This window comes from Aquarana catesbeiana, linkage group LG05, assembly GCF_042186555.1.
Source record: "Aquarana catesbeiana isolate 2022-GZ linkage group LG05, ASM4218655v1, whole genome shotgun sequence".
Taxonomy (NCBI): Eukaryota; Metazoa; Chordata; class Amphibia; order Anura; family Ranidae; genus Aquarana; species Aquarana catesbeiana.
Genome location: NC_133328.1, coordinates 127439646 through 127459366, shown reverse-complemented (window position 1 = coordinate 127459366; position 19721 = coordinate 127439646). Strand labels below are relative to the sequence as shown.

At 39.1% G+C, this 19721-nt stretch overlaps 1 protein-coding gene across 4 annotated transcripts in view; it reads right to left on the bottom strand.

Annotated features, from left to right (window-relative positions):
- CHN2 (chimerin 2) overlaps window positions 1-19721 on the bottom strand; it is a 466205-nt gene that overhangs the window by 45325 nt on the left and 401159 nt on the right. For all 4 annotated transcript variants that reach the window (XM_073630167.1, XM_073630169.1, XM_073630168.1 and 1 more), the window contains exon 8: window positions 16169-16253. In XM_073630167.1, the coding sequence (XP_073486268.1) occupies window positions 16169-16253 (85 nt within the window). The remainder of the gene's footprint in view (window positions 1-16168; window positions 16254-19721) is intronic.

Genomic DNA, 19721 nt, shown 5'->3' with positions numbered 1-19721 from the left:
TATGTTGCGCATACCCTTTTCCTTACTCTATCTTATTATTGCGATTTGATTCCTAATGTCCTGAAAATGTATGGATATATTTACAACTACCCCCTCCCCATCTGTTGGAGAGGCTTTCACATGAAATTAAATCTTTTGGCCCTTGGGTTATATGACATTTAAAACATTTAAAACATCCTAATACATGTTGTTACGCATCTATTGTTACTAGATTTACAATATGAAACAGCAAAAAAACTTCCGCATTACTTTATTTTAGCAGAATACCTGTACACCCCTATCCTTTATTAAATTTAGTCATTAACCTATGGTTAGTACTTAAAACTATCTTAGTTACCAAGAGAAGATGTTTGAACTGCTAACATTAAAAATTAAATGATAAAAATAGGAATAAAAATAAAAATAAAAATAAAATTAAAATACTAATGAGAAATAAATGAAAAAATAAAAAAATAAAAAAATATAATAAAACCATCAGTAAGAAATAATAAATGAAAAAATGAAAAAATGAAAAAATGAAAAAATGAAAAAAATGGAAAAAAATGAAAAAATGAAAAAATGAAAAAATGAAAAAATGAAAAAATAAAAAATAAAAAATGAAAAATGAAAAAATAATAAGAATAAAATTAAAAATAAGAATAAAAAATGAAAAAAATGAAAAAAATATAATAAAAAATAAAATAAATAAAATAAATAAAATATAAAAATAAATATAAAAATAAAAATAAAAAATGAAAAAATGAAAAAAATGAAAAATTATGATTAAAATAAAACCTCTATTTTTAGCAATTCCTTTTTAGTAATCTTCTAAAAAGCAATTTATATCAATCTCCACGTTTAACCCCTGTGGCCTCATCGTGTCCAATTTGAATATCCAGTGGGTTTCATTCTTTGAAACTTCCCTTTTCATGTTGGTGTTTCTCCAATTACGTACTACTCTGTCTATTCCATAAAATTTCAAATGTTGGGGGTTTCTATTATGTACCTCTCTAAAATGCTTTGATACGCTATGGTGTTTGAATCCTTTTTTGATGTTTCTGACATGTTCACCTATTCTTACTGATAGGGCTCTAGTTGTTCTGCCCACGTACTGTAATCCACAACTGCACTCCAGTACATATGTAACATGGGTACTACAACATGTTATCAACTTATCTATTTTATATGCTTGCTCTTTGGTGTTTGACATAAAACTTGTGATTTTCCTATCATTCTGGTTAGTAGATCTGCAAGCTTTACATTTCTTGCATCTAAAAAAACCTTTCTGGTTAAAAAGTGTTGAGAAATCTTTGGGGGGGTCTGGCACATTTTTTACTATTTTGTCTCTGATCCTTCTTGCTTTTCTATATACAAATGTTGGTTTCCGGGGTAATACCTTACTTAATTGTGGGTCACTGCTAATGATCGACCAATTTTTCTTTATGATATCCTCTAATTTTTTGTATTGTGTGTTAAATCCCGTGATGAACGGTATGCTATTATCCTGCTTGTGTTTTCTTACTTTGCTACTCAGGATTAGTTCCCTGTCCATATTAGCCACTTTTAAACGTATATTCTCCAGTACATTTCTTTTGTAGCCCTTGTCTGTAAATCTGTCTATCAGAATATCTGTTTGTTGTAAATAGTCCTCCATTCGGTCACAGTTCCGCCTAATCCTGATGAACTGGCTTTTCGGGATAGCTGCCTTCCACTGAGGGTGGTGGCAACTCCCCATCGGTATGTATCCATTCCGATCCGTTTCTTTAAAATGTGTTCTGGTTCCAAGCTTATTCCCATTTTTATATATTTCTAGGTCTAAGAAATTAATTTTCTGTTGATGTACTGTAGCAGTGAATTTGACCCCATACTTGTTGCCGCTAATAAATTGGATAAACTCCTCCAGCTGTTCTCGGCTTCCCTTCCATATTATCAAAATATCGTCAATGTAGCGTTTGTATAACAGCAAATGTGGCCAGCATCTTCCGTAAATGTCCTCCTCCTCCCACTTACTTAGGAAGATGTTGGCCACACTCGGTGCATACTTATTGCCCATTCCTACTCCTTTAATTTGCCTGTAATATTTATGGTTGTGCCAGAAAAAATTGTTCCCCATGGCCATTCTTAGTCCTTCTAGGATGAACTTTCTTTGTTTTAATTGCAAGTCTGATAGGTTTTTCATTCCCCATGCTACTGCTGCCAGGGCATCTGTCTGCTTGATGTTGGTGTACAGAGACTCCACATCTAATGTTACCAGTAGCGTGGAGCTGTCTACATTTACATCCTTTAGATTGTTAATAACATCTTTACTATCTTTAAGAAATGCTTTTCCCTCTCCTGCTATAGGTTGGAGGAACACATCTAAGTACTCCCCCAACCTAGAGTGCACCGATTCAATGCCACTAATTATTGGCCTTCCTGGTGGCTTGATTTTGTTTTTGTGTATTTTTGGGACTTGGTATATTACTGGTACTCTTGGTGCTTCTGTCAGCAGATATTTCCCTTCCTTCTTGTTTAGGATTTTGTCTGCTATGCCCTTATTCAGATATTCTTTTAGTTTTTTCTTTAGCTCTTTATTGGGATTCTTTTTGAGGGGTTGGTATGTACTTAGATCATTAACCAGTCTCCCCAACTCCTCATAGTAATTCTCCTTTGTTAGGATCACTATCCCTCCCCCCTTATCGGCTGGGCGTATCACTATGTTCTTCCTTTTTTCCAGTTTTTTTATTCCCTGCCATATTCTATTTTTATTTTGTTTTGGTGGTTTAATATTTTTGATCTCTTTCTCCACTATCCTTTTGAACACTTCTATGTGTTGGTTAGTGTTGGACCTGGGGTTGAACGTGGATTTGTTCCTCAAATTACTATGCTTGTATCCTGTCTCCATTGGTTGGTGTTGGGGTTCTCCTTTTTCTAAGAAATGTTTCTTTAGATTCAATTTTCTAATGAATTTTTGTAAATCTATAAATGCTTCAAACTGATTAAAACTTGCACTAGGTGCATATTTAATTCCGCTATCTAGTACTAATAATTCTTCCTGGGTGAAAGTTACGTCTGTTAGGTTAAAAATACCCTCACCTAATTTTCTCTTTTCCTTTTTGCCTCCCCCTCTACAACCTCGTTTTCTCTTTGATTTGTGTTTCCTCCAGATTCCTGGGGGTTCCTGTTCCAGCCCCCCCTGCTGGTCTGAAACACTGGCATGGGTGGTTTGTAGGGTTCCCTCCAATCCCGCCATTCCCCCTGCCACATGGCTGGGCCATAATGTGGGTTGTAATTGGGGTTGTAGTTGTAATATCCTCTACCCCTACCCCTATACCCTCCCCTCCAGGGTCTGGGGTACTGTCCCATGGGGGGTGGGGGTGGGTGGGGGGGTCCAGTTGGAATGTGATTTTCTCGTTCAGATATTTTACTGTTTACCTTTTTCTGGCTAATGCTTGGGGTACGTGCTGTTGCCCTAGGTTCTCTTCTTGGTAAGTTGGCGATCGGGGTACCTGGTGTGCCTTTGGTCCCATTTTCTACACCCATCTCCTCGGCAATCACCTCCTCATTCAGGGATGTGTTTGCAGAGTTGCTGGGTGCTTCCTCCTCTTGCCATCTGTACACTTTCCCTTCCAAATAGTCTTTTTTATCTCTTTGGTATTTTTTAACCTTTTTACTTTTTACTTCATTATCAAGTTTGGTCAAAAATTCTTGTAATTTGGCCGCTCTAGTTTTATACTCATTTGTTTCTACATGTGGTGTGATATTCTCCTTAATGATACCAATGGTGGATTCTATCTTTTTTAGCTTGATTCTTCTCCTTTCAATTATAATGTCCAACAGTTTGTTTTCACAGCTGTTGAAAAACTCAAACCAGGTTCTAGATAGATTTTCATCTATTAGCCCATCATTAGGGCCTAGATCCCATCTCAATCTTCTAGGGGTGATTTTGGCCTCTCTATATTGATCTAATGTGTGAATATCCCACCATATTCTAATTTGCTTATCCATAGCATTCTTTAGCTGTTTGAAACTTTGCTCCAAATTAAGTGACGTGGTGGTATCATAATTATGAAAAAGTTCGTCCAAGTTTAACTTGCGATTGGTCAGAAATGAAAAAACCTCCATGTGATGCTGCCCGTGAAAAAATTATATATAAAATATAAATAAACTAGTGTGTGTGTGTCACCGGCGCAAAACCAAAAACAAAATCTCCTAATTACTTTACTTGTAATTGCCTTAGCTGCTGCATCCAAAAAAACTTCTCATAGAGATATACTACAGGTGCTGTGTGTGTGGATGCGCTGCTTCCATCTAAATACGCTTATATCCTGTCTATAAAGTGCAAACTTATTCCATATACAACCTAAGATCATATGCAATCAATAAAGATTTTTTTACATATCAAAAATTATAAAATTTATAAAAGTTCAATAATTCAATAATGTGTGTCACATCATAGCAAAGTCTCCCAGTGATACGTTCAAATCTTCTGTCAATTGCCGTGATTGGCGTGCGCTTGTAATAATACAATGTGCTAGTGACTTAGTGCTCCACCTCCACCTGTGAGATTGGCCACTCACCGGATATTCCTTTAAAACTACACCTTTGGTTCATTCATGGGGATAACCACTCCACTCAAAGGGAACTTCTTCAACAGATATAATTGGACCATAATGTTCCTCATGAAACATGAATAAAAACGATCATCGCGCAATACCGTTAATACTGTTTATTATAAACACAAAGTAAAAACTGTGCACTCACATTTATGTGTGCCCCCCAGCCGGCACAAAGCTATTCCAACAGTTAGGGACGGGTAGGTATAGCCACCTAGTTCGCCTATGTGTGCTGTGCGACCTCCGTTCCTCCCCTCTTGCCTGTTCGCGTCCTCACCAATCCCGTTCGTATTGGATCACGTGGGTATGTGTTTCCCAGCAGCCTCTACGCGTTTCGCAATTTGCGTCATCAGGAAGCTGCTATTTGGTTGGTTCCTGTTCTATTTATATTAAACCTGGGCGGAAGTGCCCCTGCCGCCATCTTGATTATGGGCATTCCCTTACATTACTCTCTAGTATGACTTCCTCCCACTTGTCGCCATTTTGACTGTGGGTATTAGCCCATTCTTATAATTGTATGTTGCGCATACCCTTTTCCTTACTCTATCTTATTATTGCGATTTGATTCCTAATGTTACTGATGGTTTTATTATATTTTTTTATTTTTTTATTTTTTCATTTATTTCTCATTAGTATTTTAATTTTATTTTTATTTTTATTTTTATTTTTATTTTAATTTTATTTTTATTTTTATTCCTATTTTTATCATTTAATTTTTAATGTTAGCAGTTCAAACATCTTCTCTTGGTAACTAAGATAGTTTTAAGTACTAACCATAGGTTAATGACTAAATTTAATAAAGGATAGGGGTGTACAGGTATTCTGCTAAAATAAAGTAATGCGGAAGTTTTTTTGCTGTTTCATATTGTAAATCTAGTAACAATAGATGCGTAACAACATGTATTAGGATGTTTTAAATGTTTTAAATGTCATATAACCCAAGGGCCAAAAGATTTAATTTCATGTGAAAGCCTCTCCAACAGATGGGGAGGGGGTAGTTGTAAATATATCCATACTTTTTCAGGACATTAGGAATCAAATCGCAATAATAAGATAGAGTAAGGAAAAGGGTATGCGCAACATACAATTATAAGAATGGGCTAATACCCACAGTCAAAATGGCGACAAGTGGGAGGAAGTCATACTAGAGAGTAATGTAAGGGAATGCCCATAATCAAGATGGCGGCAGGGGCACTTCCGCCCAGGTTTAATATAAATAGAACAGGAACCAACCAAATAGCAGCTTCCTGATGACGCAAATTGCGAAACGCGTAGAGGCTGCTGGGAAACACATACCCACGTGATCCAATACGAACGGGATTGGTGAGGACGCGAACAGGCAAGAGGGGAGGAACGGAGGTCGCACAGCACACATAGGCGAACTAGGTGGCTATACCTACCCGTCCCTAACTGTTGGAATAGCTTTGTGCCGGCTGGGGGGCACACATAAATGTGAGTGCACAGTTTTTACTTTGTGTTTATAATAAACAGTATTAACGGTATTGCGCGATGATCGTTTTTATTCATGTTTCATGAGGAACATTATGGTCCAATTATATCTGTTGAAGAAGTTCCCTTTGAGTGGAGTGGTTATCCCCATGAATGAACCAAAGGTGTAGTTTTAAAGGAATATCCGGTGAGTGGCCAATCTCACAGGTGGAGGTGGAGCACTAAGTCACTAGCACATTGTATTATTACAAGCGCACGCCAATCACGGCAATTGACAGAAGATTTGAACGTATCACTGGGAGACTTTGCTATGATGTGACACACATTATTGAATTATTGAACTTTTATAAATTTTATAATTTTTGATATGTAAAAAAATCTTTATTGATTGCATATGATCTTAGGTTGTATATGGAATAAGTTTGCACTTTATAGACAGGATATAAGCGTATTTAGATGGAAGCAGCGCATCCACACACACAGCACCTGTAGTATATCTCTATGAGAAGTTTTTTTGGATGCAGCAGCTAAGGCAATTACAAGTAAAGTAATTAGGAGATTTTGTTTTTGGTTTTGCGCCGGTGACACACACACACTATGCGCTCTATATGCCTATGTACACATAAACTGCTTTCAGGCCATGATGTCCCAGAATGACCGCAACTATAAATCTACAATGGCTGCTGGGATGGCACTGCAGTCTAAATACTGTGACTTTACTCTGTAAAGTAGTCCTATTTTTACAGCTAAACTCCAGGTAAGTATAAAAAACAAACATTAATTCAGCTCTGTATTCATTAATGCATCATTCATTGTAGCTTTTAAAGCGGATGTTTAAACTTGTTATATTTTGCCTTCCCTGAGTTCTCCTTTTCGCTCATCAACCTGCTAATGACATTTTTAAATAAAACCTTTCGATTTTTTGTTGCATACCTTATTTTAGACCCAGTGACATCATCACTGAGTGTCTGTGCTTCTAAGAAGGAGCAGCATGCCAGAGGCATAGATTCATCAGTCTGCTGCTTCTCCTTTATCATTCAGTCACAGGCTTGTGGAGTGACCAGACTATTAGCAGGTTATTGAATCATGTGCTTGGAAGCTTGTTGAAGGCAGAGAATACTTTATTTTGATGGAGGATTATCTTTATCATGGCTTTACATCATGTAGATAGAAACAGGAAGTGAATATCTAACAAGTACACACTTAGGTGTCCGTTTATGAAGCAGAGAACAGCGGTGATCCCAAGGATCGCCACTGATCACAGTCCATAAACAGTTTATGAAACAGAGATAATTGGGGGAGAACATGTTTGAACATGTTCTCCCACCAATGATCTCCGTACACTAAGAATCCTCATTGACTGACACAGAAACGGACAGTTTATGAAGCTGCGATCTCATTGCTTCACTGGCGATCTGAGTCAGAATTCACACTCCCTGATTCACCAGCTCAGAGGTGGAGAATCGGGGAGTGAAGAGAGAATCTGGGAGAACTGGGGGGGAAGAAGCAAGATTATTATTATTAGTATATATATATATATATATATATATATATAAAAAATGTGTGTGTAGATACATGTATATATAACGTGTGTGCTTCATAAAAACGGACACCAATGATACAGAAGGTACATCCTGTAATTACATTACCACAGAGAATACACACTATAATACTGCAGTGTAACCTGCTGGATACAAAGGTACAATGCATATATATAGTTCAGTTTATATAACTTGCTGTTGCTTTTCCAACACCCTTTCTCAACAGCATGTGCTTTGTCAGATTACATTCAGCTTCTTCTGGAAATAATTATGATATTCCTTCAATAAAGGCTCGGTGAGTGCAACAGTAGTCATCTCCACTTATGGGCAGTATTGAATGTCAATAACACCTTGCTGTTGATTGTCCCTCAGTAGGTGATACTTGACGTCAATGTGTTTGGTCCTAGGATTGACCCTTTCTTATTGCGCAAGCTTTATACATCCCTAGTTGTCTTCAAAAATGGGAATTGGTTTTGACATGTCTATCCCATTGTCCACAAAATATTAACAAATCCATATTGCTTCTTGACATGCGTATGTTGCTGCAATGTACTCTGCTTCAGATGAAGATAGAGCAACAGTTGCTTGCTTCCGACTAAACCAACTTATGGTTCCTTCCTCATACTGAAAGATGAATTCACTTGTGGATTTGCTGTCTGTGCAGTCCCCAGCCCAATCAGCATCTGCATACCTGACCAGTGTTGGATTTGATGTTGCTGATAACTGTAACTTGATCTGAATTGTTCCTTTGAGATACTGTATCACTCTTTTTATTGCGTTCCAATCAAGCTGACAGGGAGTTGAGACTTTCCTGCATAGTATGCCCACTGCTGCAGCTATGTCTGGTTTTGTCACAGTGGCAACATATAGTAGATTACCGATTGCTCTGCGACACATGTCATTGTTGGGTAGCACGTTTTCTGCTTCATTGCTCTTTAGGTAGCCTGGTTCCATAGGAGTTTTCTCTTCCTTTGCATCTTGCATATGGAAGTGTTCCAAGATTTCGGAGATTTTCTGAGATTGGTTGAGAAGATAACTTCCATCTTCTTCTCTCTCTGTTCGGATTCCCAGATAGCAGCTAATGTTCCCTAGCTCTTTGATTTCAAAATTTTCTTTCAGCTTGTGAACTATCTGATTGTAATCCCTTTCTTGTTCAAAACAAGTTATAATGTCATCAACATAGGGAAGGATGTGTATCCATCTGTCTTCTTGATTCTTGGAGTAGAGACAGGGGTCTGATTTACTTCTTGAGAATCCCTCTCTGGTAAGCACTTTGTTCACTTTCTCATTCCACATCCTTGCAGATTGTTTAAGACTGTAGATGCTTTTCTGAAGTTTACACACAAGGTTGTCTCCTTGCTCAAACCCTTGTAATTGTTCCATGTAGAAATCTTCCTTAATGTCTCCATATAGGAAAGCAGTTTTAACGTCTAGGTATTTGACTTGCATGCCCTTCCCGGCTGCAACGCAAAGAAGCATCCTGATGGTGGAGTGCTTTACGATGGGAGCGAATGTTTCATCGTAATCTTCACCGAATTTCTGGGCGTAACCCTTGGCAACTAGTCTGGCTCTGTATTTGTGGATATTCCCTTCTGCGTCTGACTTTACTTCAAAAGTCCACTTACTTCCTATAGTTTTGCGATTAGGAGGGAGCTCTGTGAGTGTCCAGGTTTTATTTTCTTGAAGTGACTTTAATTCTTCTTCTGCTGCTTTTCTCCATTTATTGGCTTCATGTTTTGGCAGTTTTTTATGTCTTCCTAGGATGTTGGTTCAAGTATGCTGTTTGTTTTCACAGTGTATGACAGCTTGCGGGGTAGTATCCCCTTTGTAGTCCGAGTGCATATTCTGGTTTAGGCATTGTGAGTTACACCTCTTGTTCTGACTCCTGCACAGGTTCACTTTGGTTGACCTTTTCTTTTGGTTTGCTTGGCATATTCACTTCACAACTTTCAGGGATCTGTGTTTCTGATGATGGGCTCTCATCAAAATAAACACTACAACGTATTGTCACTTTGTCAATCTTTGGGTGTAGGATTCTGTAACCCTTAGTTTGATCGATGTAGCCTAATAGAATGCCCTCTATGGCTCTATTCCCCAGCTTGGATCGCTTTTCACTTGGAATATATGCATATGCTTTACATGCAAACACTCTGATGTGCCCTATGCTAGGTTTTTATCCATGCCACATTTCGAATGGAGTACTTTTAATGGCTCTTGAGGGTAGTCTGTTCTGTAGGTAGGTTGCAGTCATGACTGCTTCTCCCCAGTACTTGTGAGGTAGGTTGGCATCCAACAACATGCATCTGGGCATCTCTATAAGAGTGCGATTTTTCCTTTCTGCTACAGCGTTTTGTTCAGGAGTGTATGGTGCGGTTGTCTGGTGTACTATTCCTTGTCTCTTCAGATATGAGGCCACTATTTTGCTTATATATTCTCCCTCATTGTCGGCGCATATTATTCCTGGTTTACATTGAAATTTGTTCCTAGACATGGCAGCAAACTCTTGAAGTTTCTCTGATGTTTCATTCTTGTGTTTCATCAGATAAGTAGTTGTGTACCTGGAATAATCATCAATAAAAATCAGTAGATATATGTTCCTGCCTGGCGTGGGAGCTTTCATTGGACCGCCTACGTCACTGTATATGAGCTATAGGGTGTGGGTAGTTTTTCTTTGAGATGCCTGTGAAAGGGGGAGCTTTTGCTTCAATACAGCACTTGCATTTCTTGAGCACTTTGCAAGGTGCTATTGTCAAATCTTCTGATAAGCCTCTCTTTATAATGTCCCGTATAGCTTTTGGACTTCTGTGCCAGCGAATACATTTGCTGTGTAGGTCATTAGAGACTACATTGGCTTGCTGGTCTGTGGTGTTGAGCTTGTATAGGCGATCATCTAGTTTTCCTTTTGCGAGAGGAATAGCTTATCATTGTGAATTGTACATTCATCACCCTGGAACTTAATTGTGAGACCGTTGTTTGCAAGACTTTTCACTGATAGAAGGCTGCCTTCTAGTTCTGGAACATACAGCACTTTCTTTACAAGGATACTCTGCTTGCCTTGTGGTGTAATGCAATTCAGTAAGCCCTGGCCTTTACCTTCTGAGGTGATGCTTTTCCCATTTGCTAGGAAAACTTTGTCTTTTGCACTGTAATCAATGTTTGTGAAGAAGGTCTCATCACTAGTCACATGGTTCATTGCAACTGAGTCTATGCACTAGCCGCGTGGCTTGCCGCTCTGTGTCACTTTTAAGGTGCCACTCCATAATGTGTCTGCAGTTTCCTTTGCGATTGCTTTGACTCTTTCTTTTGTGGATATCTTTAGCTTTTGCTGGTTGGCTTCCCAGATAGAATAGTCCTTTTTTAAGTGAACGGTCCTTTTACAGGCTCTGCTTTCTGTGTTGTGCTTTGTACCTTTGTACATCTTAAGAGCTTTGTCATTATGGTGCATATTTTCTTTCCTTCTGTCATATTCATCGATTTATTTCCCTTCAACTAAATCTAGCATCAGCTGCTGCTCAGGTCTGGTTTATAAAGCGTTAATAAGAGAAGTATATGTCTCTGGAAGGCTGCAGAGGAGCAGCTGATTTATGATCTCTAGCATAGCATTCACATGGTCACACATTAGCTGGTCTTCTTGTAGTCTCATCTTGTAAAGCTTTCTTAGCAAAATCTGAACCGCTTGCATACAGTACTCACAGACTTCTCTGTACTCACTGAGTATTCTTTCCAGTGCTGCTGGGTGCCTGGAACCCATAACCTATTAGCAGGTTATTGAATCATACTCTTGGAAGCTTGTTGAATGCAGAGAATACTTTACTTTGATGGAGGATTATATTTATTATGGCTTTACACCATGTAGTTAGAAACAGGAAGTGAATTACAAACAAGTACACACTTAGCTATAGAAGGTACATCCTGTGATTACATTACCTCCAAGAATACACAGTATAATGCTGCAGTGCCACCCGCTGGATAGAAAGGTACAATTCATATATAGTTTGCTTTTCCAACACAGACCTGTAAGTGTTACTTAAATGAAACAGAGAAAAACACGTCTTGTTTCCGGTTCACAATGATGCGGTGCAGGAACTGCATGCGGTTTTGAACAGGAATCGCAGCACATTCTGTTTCAATATGTTTATTGAGTTTTTGGGTAAACAAGTGAATCATAAACAAGCTCACTGATCGCCCACACAGGGGCTAGAAACATGTAAAAATTACCAATGATCAATATCGTTCACAATTATTCTATGACATAGTGAAAATAGGGGATGGTATCAAAACATGAATACTGCATAAAATGCCATGTCCCCAAAATCTTTGCCAAAGGGGAGGCTCATCTCCAGCAACCCTCCTCCATAGGAGGCAATGGCAGGAACCAGGATAGTGAGAAACAAGAAAGAAAGTGAGAAGAGCGAAAAGGCAGAGAGAGGGGTCATAGATAGGAGAGGGGGAAAGGGAACGGGAGAACTCGGACTTGGTAGCCCCACAGAAGGGAGTCAGACAAGGCCCAGGATGCTTGAAGTGTGGGGAACTCATAAGAGATCCATGGTTCCCAAATTTTGAGAAATTTGGCTTGTGAGTCATTCACAATACTGGACATTCGTTCCTGAAGTAACATAGCAGTCATGCGTGTCCTCACCCCTTGGAAAGCTACTCTTTGGGTCTTCCAGGCTTAAGCTATAGTCCGTTTAGCCGCTATAAAGAGGTAAGTGGCCATCTTCTGCTGTGGTGCGAACAAACCATGTACTGGACAATGTAATAGGGCTAGCTTAGCGTCCCTTCGGTCTATTAGGTGGAAAAGGGTCTGCAGTAAGCCAAAAACCCTAGACCAGAACCCCACCAGTCTTGAGCAGGACCACCAGGTATGTATGACATCACCACGCTGTCCACAGTCGCGGAAACATCTATCAGTACTTCCTGGGAAAGCATGAGCTGTGCGGGCCAGGACCCAGTACCATCGGAATAGGACCTTATATGCTGCTTCCAGGGTGTTTGTGTTAATGAGCATTTGCCCACCATTTTCCAGGCCTTACTCCAGTTTTCCAGGTCTATGGGTGCCTGGAGGTCCCTTTCCCATTGGGCCATACAAGAGAGGGGTACTGATGACGAACGTCCATTCAAACATGCATAGATAGCCGAAATGAGGATGGGGGACCCAGGGGCATGCTGATATGCATGTTCAAAAAAGGTCTTTTGAAATCGGTATGTGGATGTGCGACGCAAGGCAGTAATCAAGTGTTTCAATTGAAGGAAGCGATAATGCTCTCTAGCCAGTGAGTCGTGTTTCTCAGATGGTCTCCCAGGAAAGAAAGGAGCTGGAGGAAAGAAAGTTTTGAACCCCTGGGTAGCCATGAGAGAGCCACCAAGAGAATGCCTGAGGCTCCTCAAGGCCTAGGGGGAAAATCGTAACACATTCCTGTTCAAATCAGATGTGATTCTTCAGCAGTAAGATTTGAGCCATTCATTTTGTATGGCTCAAATAGTACCGCATCCGCACCAAAATTGTGCAGGACCCTTTTTTTTGCTGCACCAGAATCAGATCACATGTTCACTCCCATGTGATCTGATTCTGCAAATCACACTGCGTTTTGCGAACCGATTTTGGGGTGTCGTTAACAACATACACACCCACATCGGTTCACATAAACGGGGTGCGATTTTGATGCAGTGTGGAAACCACACAAAATTTGCTGTGAATTTCACACCACATCAGTGTGAACAGGCACTCAATGCCCTGCCAGTCTGTGCTACACAGACAAGACTGTTTGGAAGAACTGTGTAAACCTCAGGACTGGATGACAGAAAATACAAACCATTTGGCAAGTCGGGCAGCTTCTTAATATGCATCTTATCCTTGTATTTAGTTGTTTGTCTGCAGTTCAAAGAGCTTTAATAAATGTATTGTGAACATGTACCATAGTATAGTAAGAAATGATGATGATGATATTACATACTTATGTTTGTTAAAGTGTAAATTATTATGCATATATTTTGTTACTTTTTATATATTATGGTCAAGGACTAGAAAACTGCTTTATTTTTTTAAGTAAATATATGTTTCCTCAGAATATTTTGTAATTTAATTTCTAGCCAACAGGTACTGCTCTCGGCTCCTTCCCATGTTCTCCAGGCAATCTTTAGGGTCTGTGTTGATGGGCTCTGGGCCTTTGTTTGCATCAATCTAATATAAGTTTTATATGCTTCTAATATCATTCAGAGTTGTCTGACAAGCACATCTGGTCAACAGTCGGCCTTCTCACCTGCATTTGACCTGCTACAAGTGGGTTTTACATTCCTATAGAATTGTATGGTAATGTAAAACCCTTCTGACACTAACAAAAGTCTATTCAACACTGGCCCTTATACAGCTTACACACAATAGAATGAGTTAGAACCACCTCTCACACCCTCCCCCACCTGCTTAGCGGACCTCATAGGAGGTTTCAGTCAGAGAGAGAGTATGAAAGCAAACAGTTTCTGCTGGGCTCTCCCTTTAGAAAACCTATAATACTATGTGAATCATGTGTCATAGGTAAACCCTGTACTTAATGTTTATTTGTTAAAAAGATTTTATATTAATAGTACAAAATGTATCTGTTTAAAACCTTATGTCCTTATAAAAATAAAATAAAAAGGACAAAATCCTTTATAAAATGACCCTATAGATTAGCTGAAATCACTTTATGAAGTGTCCATCCTTCAAATCCTTTCAATAAATAGCCTTACTCTATGCTTTTTACAGAATTCCATTCGTACATGATGTGTCCACATGTACTGACACATTCAGACGCCTGTAGTACAAAGCAACCAAGCACACAGCAGCCTCTATTCACAACAGCGGAAAGCACGCTGTATTTTTTATTACCATGCCTTATTTGCCTTTTTTAGTTCACTAAACACATAAAAGCACAAATCAGCTGAACTTTGCATAGTTATTTATTCATTTATTTACGTTCTCATTCATGTACAACATAATCACACGAGTAATCATTGTTTAAAACTGAACTCCTCACTTTTAAAGCAGGACTACCAGTCCTGCATTGTACCTGATGACGCCAAGGCTTTGACCACCAGCCAGAGCAAAAGAGAGGCTTCAGGGACAGCGGGGAGACCCCCACTGTCAGAATACTATGATCAGCGTTACTGGCTATAGCCTGCAACACTAATCAAGGGGGAAAATCCATCAGTGCCTATACGTGGTCCCTTCTGAACCTGACAAGTTTCTATCCATGTACCCTGCTGGCTGAATTGTTCCCTGATGAAAATGCCACATTTTTCCTTGTATGGCCGGCTTTAGTCCCACATTCAGCTCACTGTCTCAGATGCAACAGGATCCCTGGCCACACGTGCAGCCATTAGTCTTTGAAAGGCAGATGTAGAAAAAGGAACTTGTGTAGAGATGAGAATAACTAGCAAAATTAAAAGTATAAGAAGCTTGTTATTGAGCCATAAACAAACAATGGCTGCTATACGTGTGGCTAGGAATGCTTTGAAGATTGCTGCAACTGAGAAGTGAGCTGACATCATCTCCCAGAGCTGATGGTTCTTGTACATATAGCAGTTTGAAGGCAAACCTACTTGGATTTTAGCTGTTAGACCTATTTCCTGAATATCTAATAGAACAGTGAGTTGCTATTGATCATTTTTATTGGCTTTGGGATTAATTTGAAGTCTGATATGAAGCACTGGTGTTGTAGACCGTTCCCTCTGCTTTAAATGTTTCAGCATCATCATCATTATCACTTATAACTCTTTCTGGACTTTGTATATATTAATGTACTCTGGATATATTAATTGGATATAATAATTTTGGCATTTTAGTCTTGGGTGGAGCACCTTATATATATTGGTCCATTGCCAACTTATTTACCTTCTACCTTCTGTTGTGTACATATGCACATTTTGTGTTGTATTATACACTTGGCACTGGAGCTTTTGGGTAATAATTTAAGAACATTTTACCAGAGTACTGAACAGCTGTTTGCAATATTTAGAATTTGTGTTTATTTCTTTGTAAATGTTCTATTGCTAGTGCAAGGACTGTGTGTGTATTTTATGCCATGTGGGCCATGTTTTGCAGAAGAGTCTGTGTACATATTGCTGGCTGATGTAGGATGGTCATCCTGCCACATGAGAAGAAAATACCAGCCTGATTCCTGTCTGAAAATCCATGCTTTATCTATTATTCGTGCTTTGTTTCTCTGTAGAATATACCATAAGCGGTGTCCAATGCTCCATCAGCACTCAGCACAGTAGCTTCTCCCATCACTATCTCAGAGCACTTTCTTCCTATCATTGCCAGTCTGCCCACCAGTGAAGTTTACTTTCTTCTCTCTTTCCATAAACAGAAAATGCAAGAAAACTGTGGGATATCATGGAAAGGTCTGCATAAGGTCAGACTGGTCTCTGTTTCTCACCAGAATCTCTAGGATTAACCTCACTGCCTGTTTATTATAGGGCAATGTACCAATATAGCTTAATTTGCCCTTTTGGATTCAGTTGTGTTTTGACCTTTAAAGATTGCGAAGAAACCACAGTGCTTACAATAAACATAGTGAAATTCAGGAGATTGCTGATAAAAAGAATCAGATGAGGTTACCATACCTGAACACCTGACTCCCTGAGCAATAAGGCCCCACATGAAGTTTGCACAATATTCACACCAGTGCGGCCCCCGAAATGTGTGTACCTGCAAAAAAGACAAGACATGGTCATGAGAAGACTGACTATGATAAATGGACAACACAAAATGCTGCATTATAATGCATGCCATGGTCCTGAATTTTACTTTTCAAACTCGTAAAATAACACAATTAATTGGTATGCCTAACTTTTCCTTTACTATCAAAGTTAGCTTTAGGAGCTTTTGTGAGGGGAAGCAATTCCGCACAGGATGGGTTTTCCAAACTGCAAACAGACTTTCTTAAAGTTTTGTGCCCAGTTTTTTATTACATTTGCACATAACCAATATTCTTGTTACATATGAAATATTAACTAGTAATTACAGTGAACCTTCCTAGAATTAAAAACAATTTCACAGGCAAGGTTCCTAACTTCTTTAAATCAAATTTCTCTTATAAAAAGTCATACAGGGGACGTGTTCTAAAATACCTATAATCATGCTGCATAGTATCAAGATGGATTGCCACAGTAGCCTTATGGATCCATGGGAAGTGTTTTTTTTTTAAATGACCCCGACAGATAATCACAAATGTTCTGTATGTAAAAATCCCCCATTTCTTTGTATGAGTCACCATCTCTAGGCCTTTGATGACAATATAAGCTTAAAACGGCTCCCACCCTGCCCCTCCTAAGTCCAATTCAAACTACCCTGTAGAAGGAAGATGCTTATACTTACCGATTCTCAAGTCAATCCAGTCTGGTCACATGATCAGCTTCCAGTGGTGGCTTCAGGGGAGAGGAGGGACAGCTGACAACAGATGGTTCATAGTAAGCCTATGGGTGAGGTCACTGCCCAGGCATTCCATCTGTTATTGGTGTTCTACCCTCTCCCTTAAAGCCAGCTGCTATGTGAGTGGACTGGAATGCCCTGAAAATAGGTAAGTATAAGCATCTTCCTTCTACAAGGTAGGTAGAATAGGAGTTAGAAGTGGCGTGGGAGCAATTTTAGGTTTAGTTAGTTACAGCCTGGAATACTACTTTAACTTTAAGGTATGAAAACACACCTGCACTTAAATATGACTTTCCTTAAGGGATGCAAAAGTAATATATATATATGGCATTATTCTAAGAAATGAGAGCAGCACTAACTATAGATGCTCAGATCTATAATGTATACCCCTGTACTGTAAAGTATAAATAAACCTAATTTCAAGTGCTATTTACCAAATAAAGTGTATATAATGAAATCTGTTGGCTTTCAAAACAAATCGTACTGAAAAGTGCATAACCAATTATAAAAGACTTATACAGTGCATAAAAAAATTTAAAAAAGCAACATAAAAATTAACCTTTTGCGATTAATGAAAAAAGACACTTAATATGTAACTAGTCACCCATACAATAAAGTGCCACACTGTGCAAAAACTCTCAGAGTGTATATACACATCCAAGTGTAAACAACAAGTCCTCCAAGATGTGTTATTGTGTATATGCCAACTTCTTTCTAACAGGGGGACATAATCACTCATGCTCTTTTGTTCCTTTACCCCATTAAATTGCTCACTCACCAGACAGGGTTGATCTTTTTATACATATAAAAAATGTTTTAATTGTGCCTTGGGAAATAATCTCCATACTCGTTTGGATATTACTATGCCACCTCCTTCTCTCCACTTCCAGTAGGGGTAAGAAGCATTTGCACCACCAACAGGTCTTCTCCTATCCTTAATCACCAAACTCTCTGAGAAAACCCCACAGTCTCTATGGTACTCACTTATACCCAAAAGGGAAACACAGACCAGGATGAGAACCTCATCGTTTACTAACGTAAATGTGTTTAAAAACATAACAATATGCACTCACATTAAAATGTGCCTGGGATGACCAGCCTACTGTATTGTGATTGTCCGCTATCCACTGGAGCCAGCGCGAGTTCCAGGTGAGTGGAAATAACGTCACCAATCAAAGCCCCGCCTGCGTACCATAATGGCCTTCGGGTTTTCCCTGAGAGTTTGCCAACTTCATAATAAAATAAGTTTAATTTTGCATTTTTTAAATATTTTTCACTGCACTGTATAAGTCTTTTGAATTATGCAGTTTTCAGTAGTATTTGTTTTGAAAGTCAATAGATTTAGTTATATACACTTTATCTGGTTAATTTATACTTTACCATACAGAGGTACACATGACTGCTGAGAAGCATAGGCTCGTTTTAACCAACGAATGTACCAAAACCTTGCCACCCCAAAAAAAACACAGAGGCTGATTAGGTCAGAAATAGGGCAAGGCCACAGCTTTATTGAACTATCCAAATGTAACAACATTCAAAAGTACCACATAACAATGCCAGTCACAGTGATACTGTGAGCATCCATAACATAAACTCAAGATAGTCTGAGAGGCTGGTCTTTACCATCAGTGCCAGACAGGCAATAAACTGACCCCAGAATAAAACTTGAGGGCATAGCCCATTGAGCACTATCAATCGCAGGTAAGGTCAAAACTGCCAACAACGCTGTGATGAAACACACAATGGGCTGGTGGGTAGTCAACTCTTCCTCGGCATTCTCCTCCAGTCAGCATTATATTTGACAGCACCTGTGCATGCAGCACACCTGAATGGATCTGAGTGCTGCGTCTCCCTCTCCCAATTTGAGTGCTGCTATACAGGAGGTCAGAAGATTCTTATTAGGGTAGAGTCAGGTACTTGTACTACCTGCATTTAACAGATACAGTCATGATGTTTTAGGGGTCATTTACATAGTCGCTCACCCCCATGCAGTAGCCAGAGCCATTTCCTTTTTTTCCCAGGCTCTGGATCCAGGTCTATGCACCTGTCCCTACAAATCTGTCAAACTCAGCTGTGTGGGTTAGTCCACTCAGCCAATGCATACCCATTCCCTTTCTATGGGCTATCTGCATGCAACACAGCAGTGGGGGAAAAAAAGGAAACAAACATGTCTGGCTGCTGAATGGGGCTGATTCCCTATGTGAATAAGCTCTTAAAGCATTCACACTATGTGGCACAACATCAGGCATTGTGTATATGTGCCTTTTCTGTGTGTTGTCAGGCTTCATGCTTAGGGAAGCCCACTCACTTCAATGGGCTGCCTTACATGCAACAAACACAGCAAAAAATATCAAGTATCTTTTTTGAGCTTTGCTCAGTTTTTAACTGTGTCTTTTGATGTGCATTTTTTTGCATGCAAAGCCACACGTCTTGTTTGCTGGTTTGGGGTGCCAATAACAATGAATAGCACTGCAAGCAAGCCACACGTTTTTTTTTTTTCCCACACACTAGAGCTGCACAATTCTGGCTAAAGTGAGAATCATGATTTTTTTGCTTAGAATACAGATCACAATTCTCGCGGCGTAACATCATTTTTCACATTATACAAAAAAACTTTACTGTTTAGTTTTTTTTCTAATTCATTAAATTGTATATTTTCCCAAGAAATTGCGTTTGAAAGACTACTGAGCAAATACAGTGTGACATAAAGTATTGCAACTACCGCCATTTTATTCTCTACGGTGT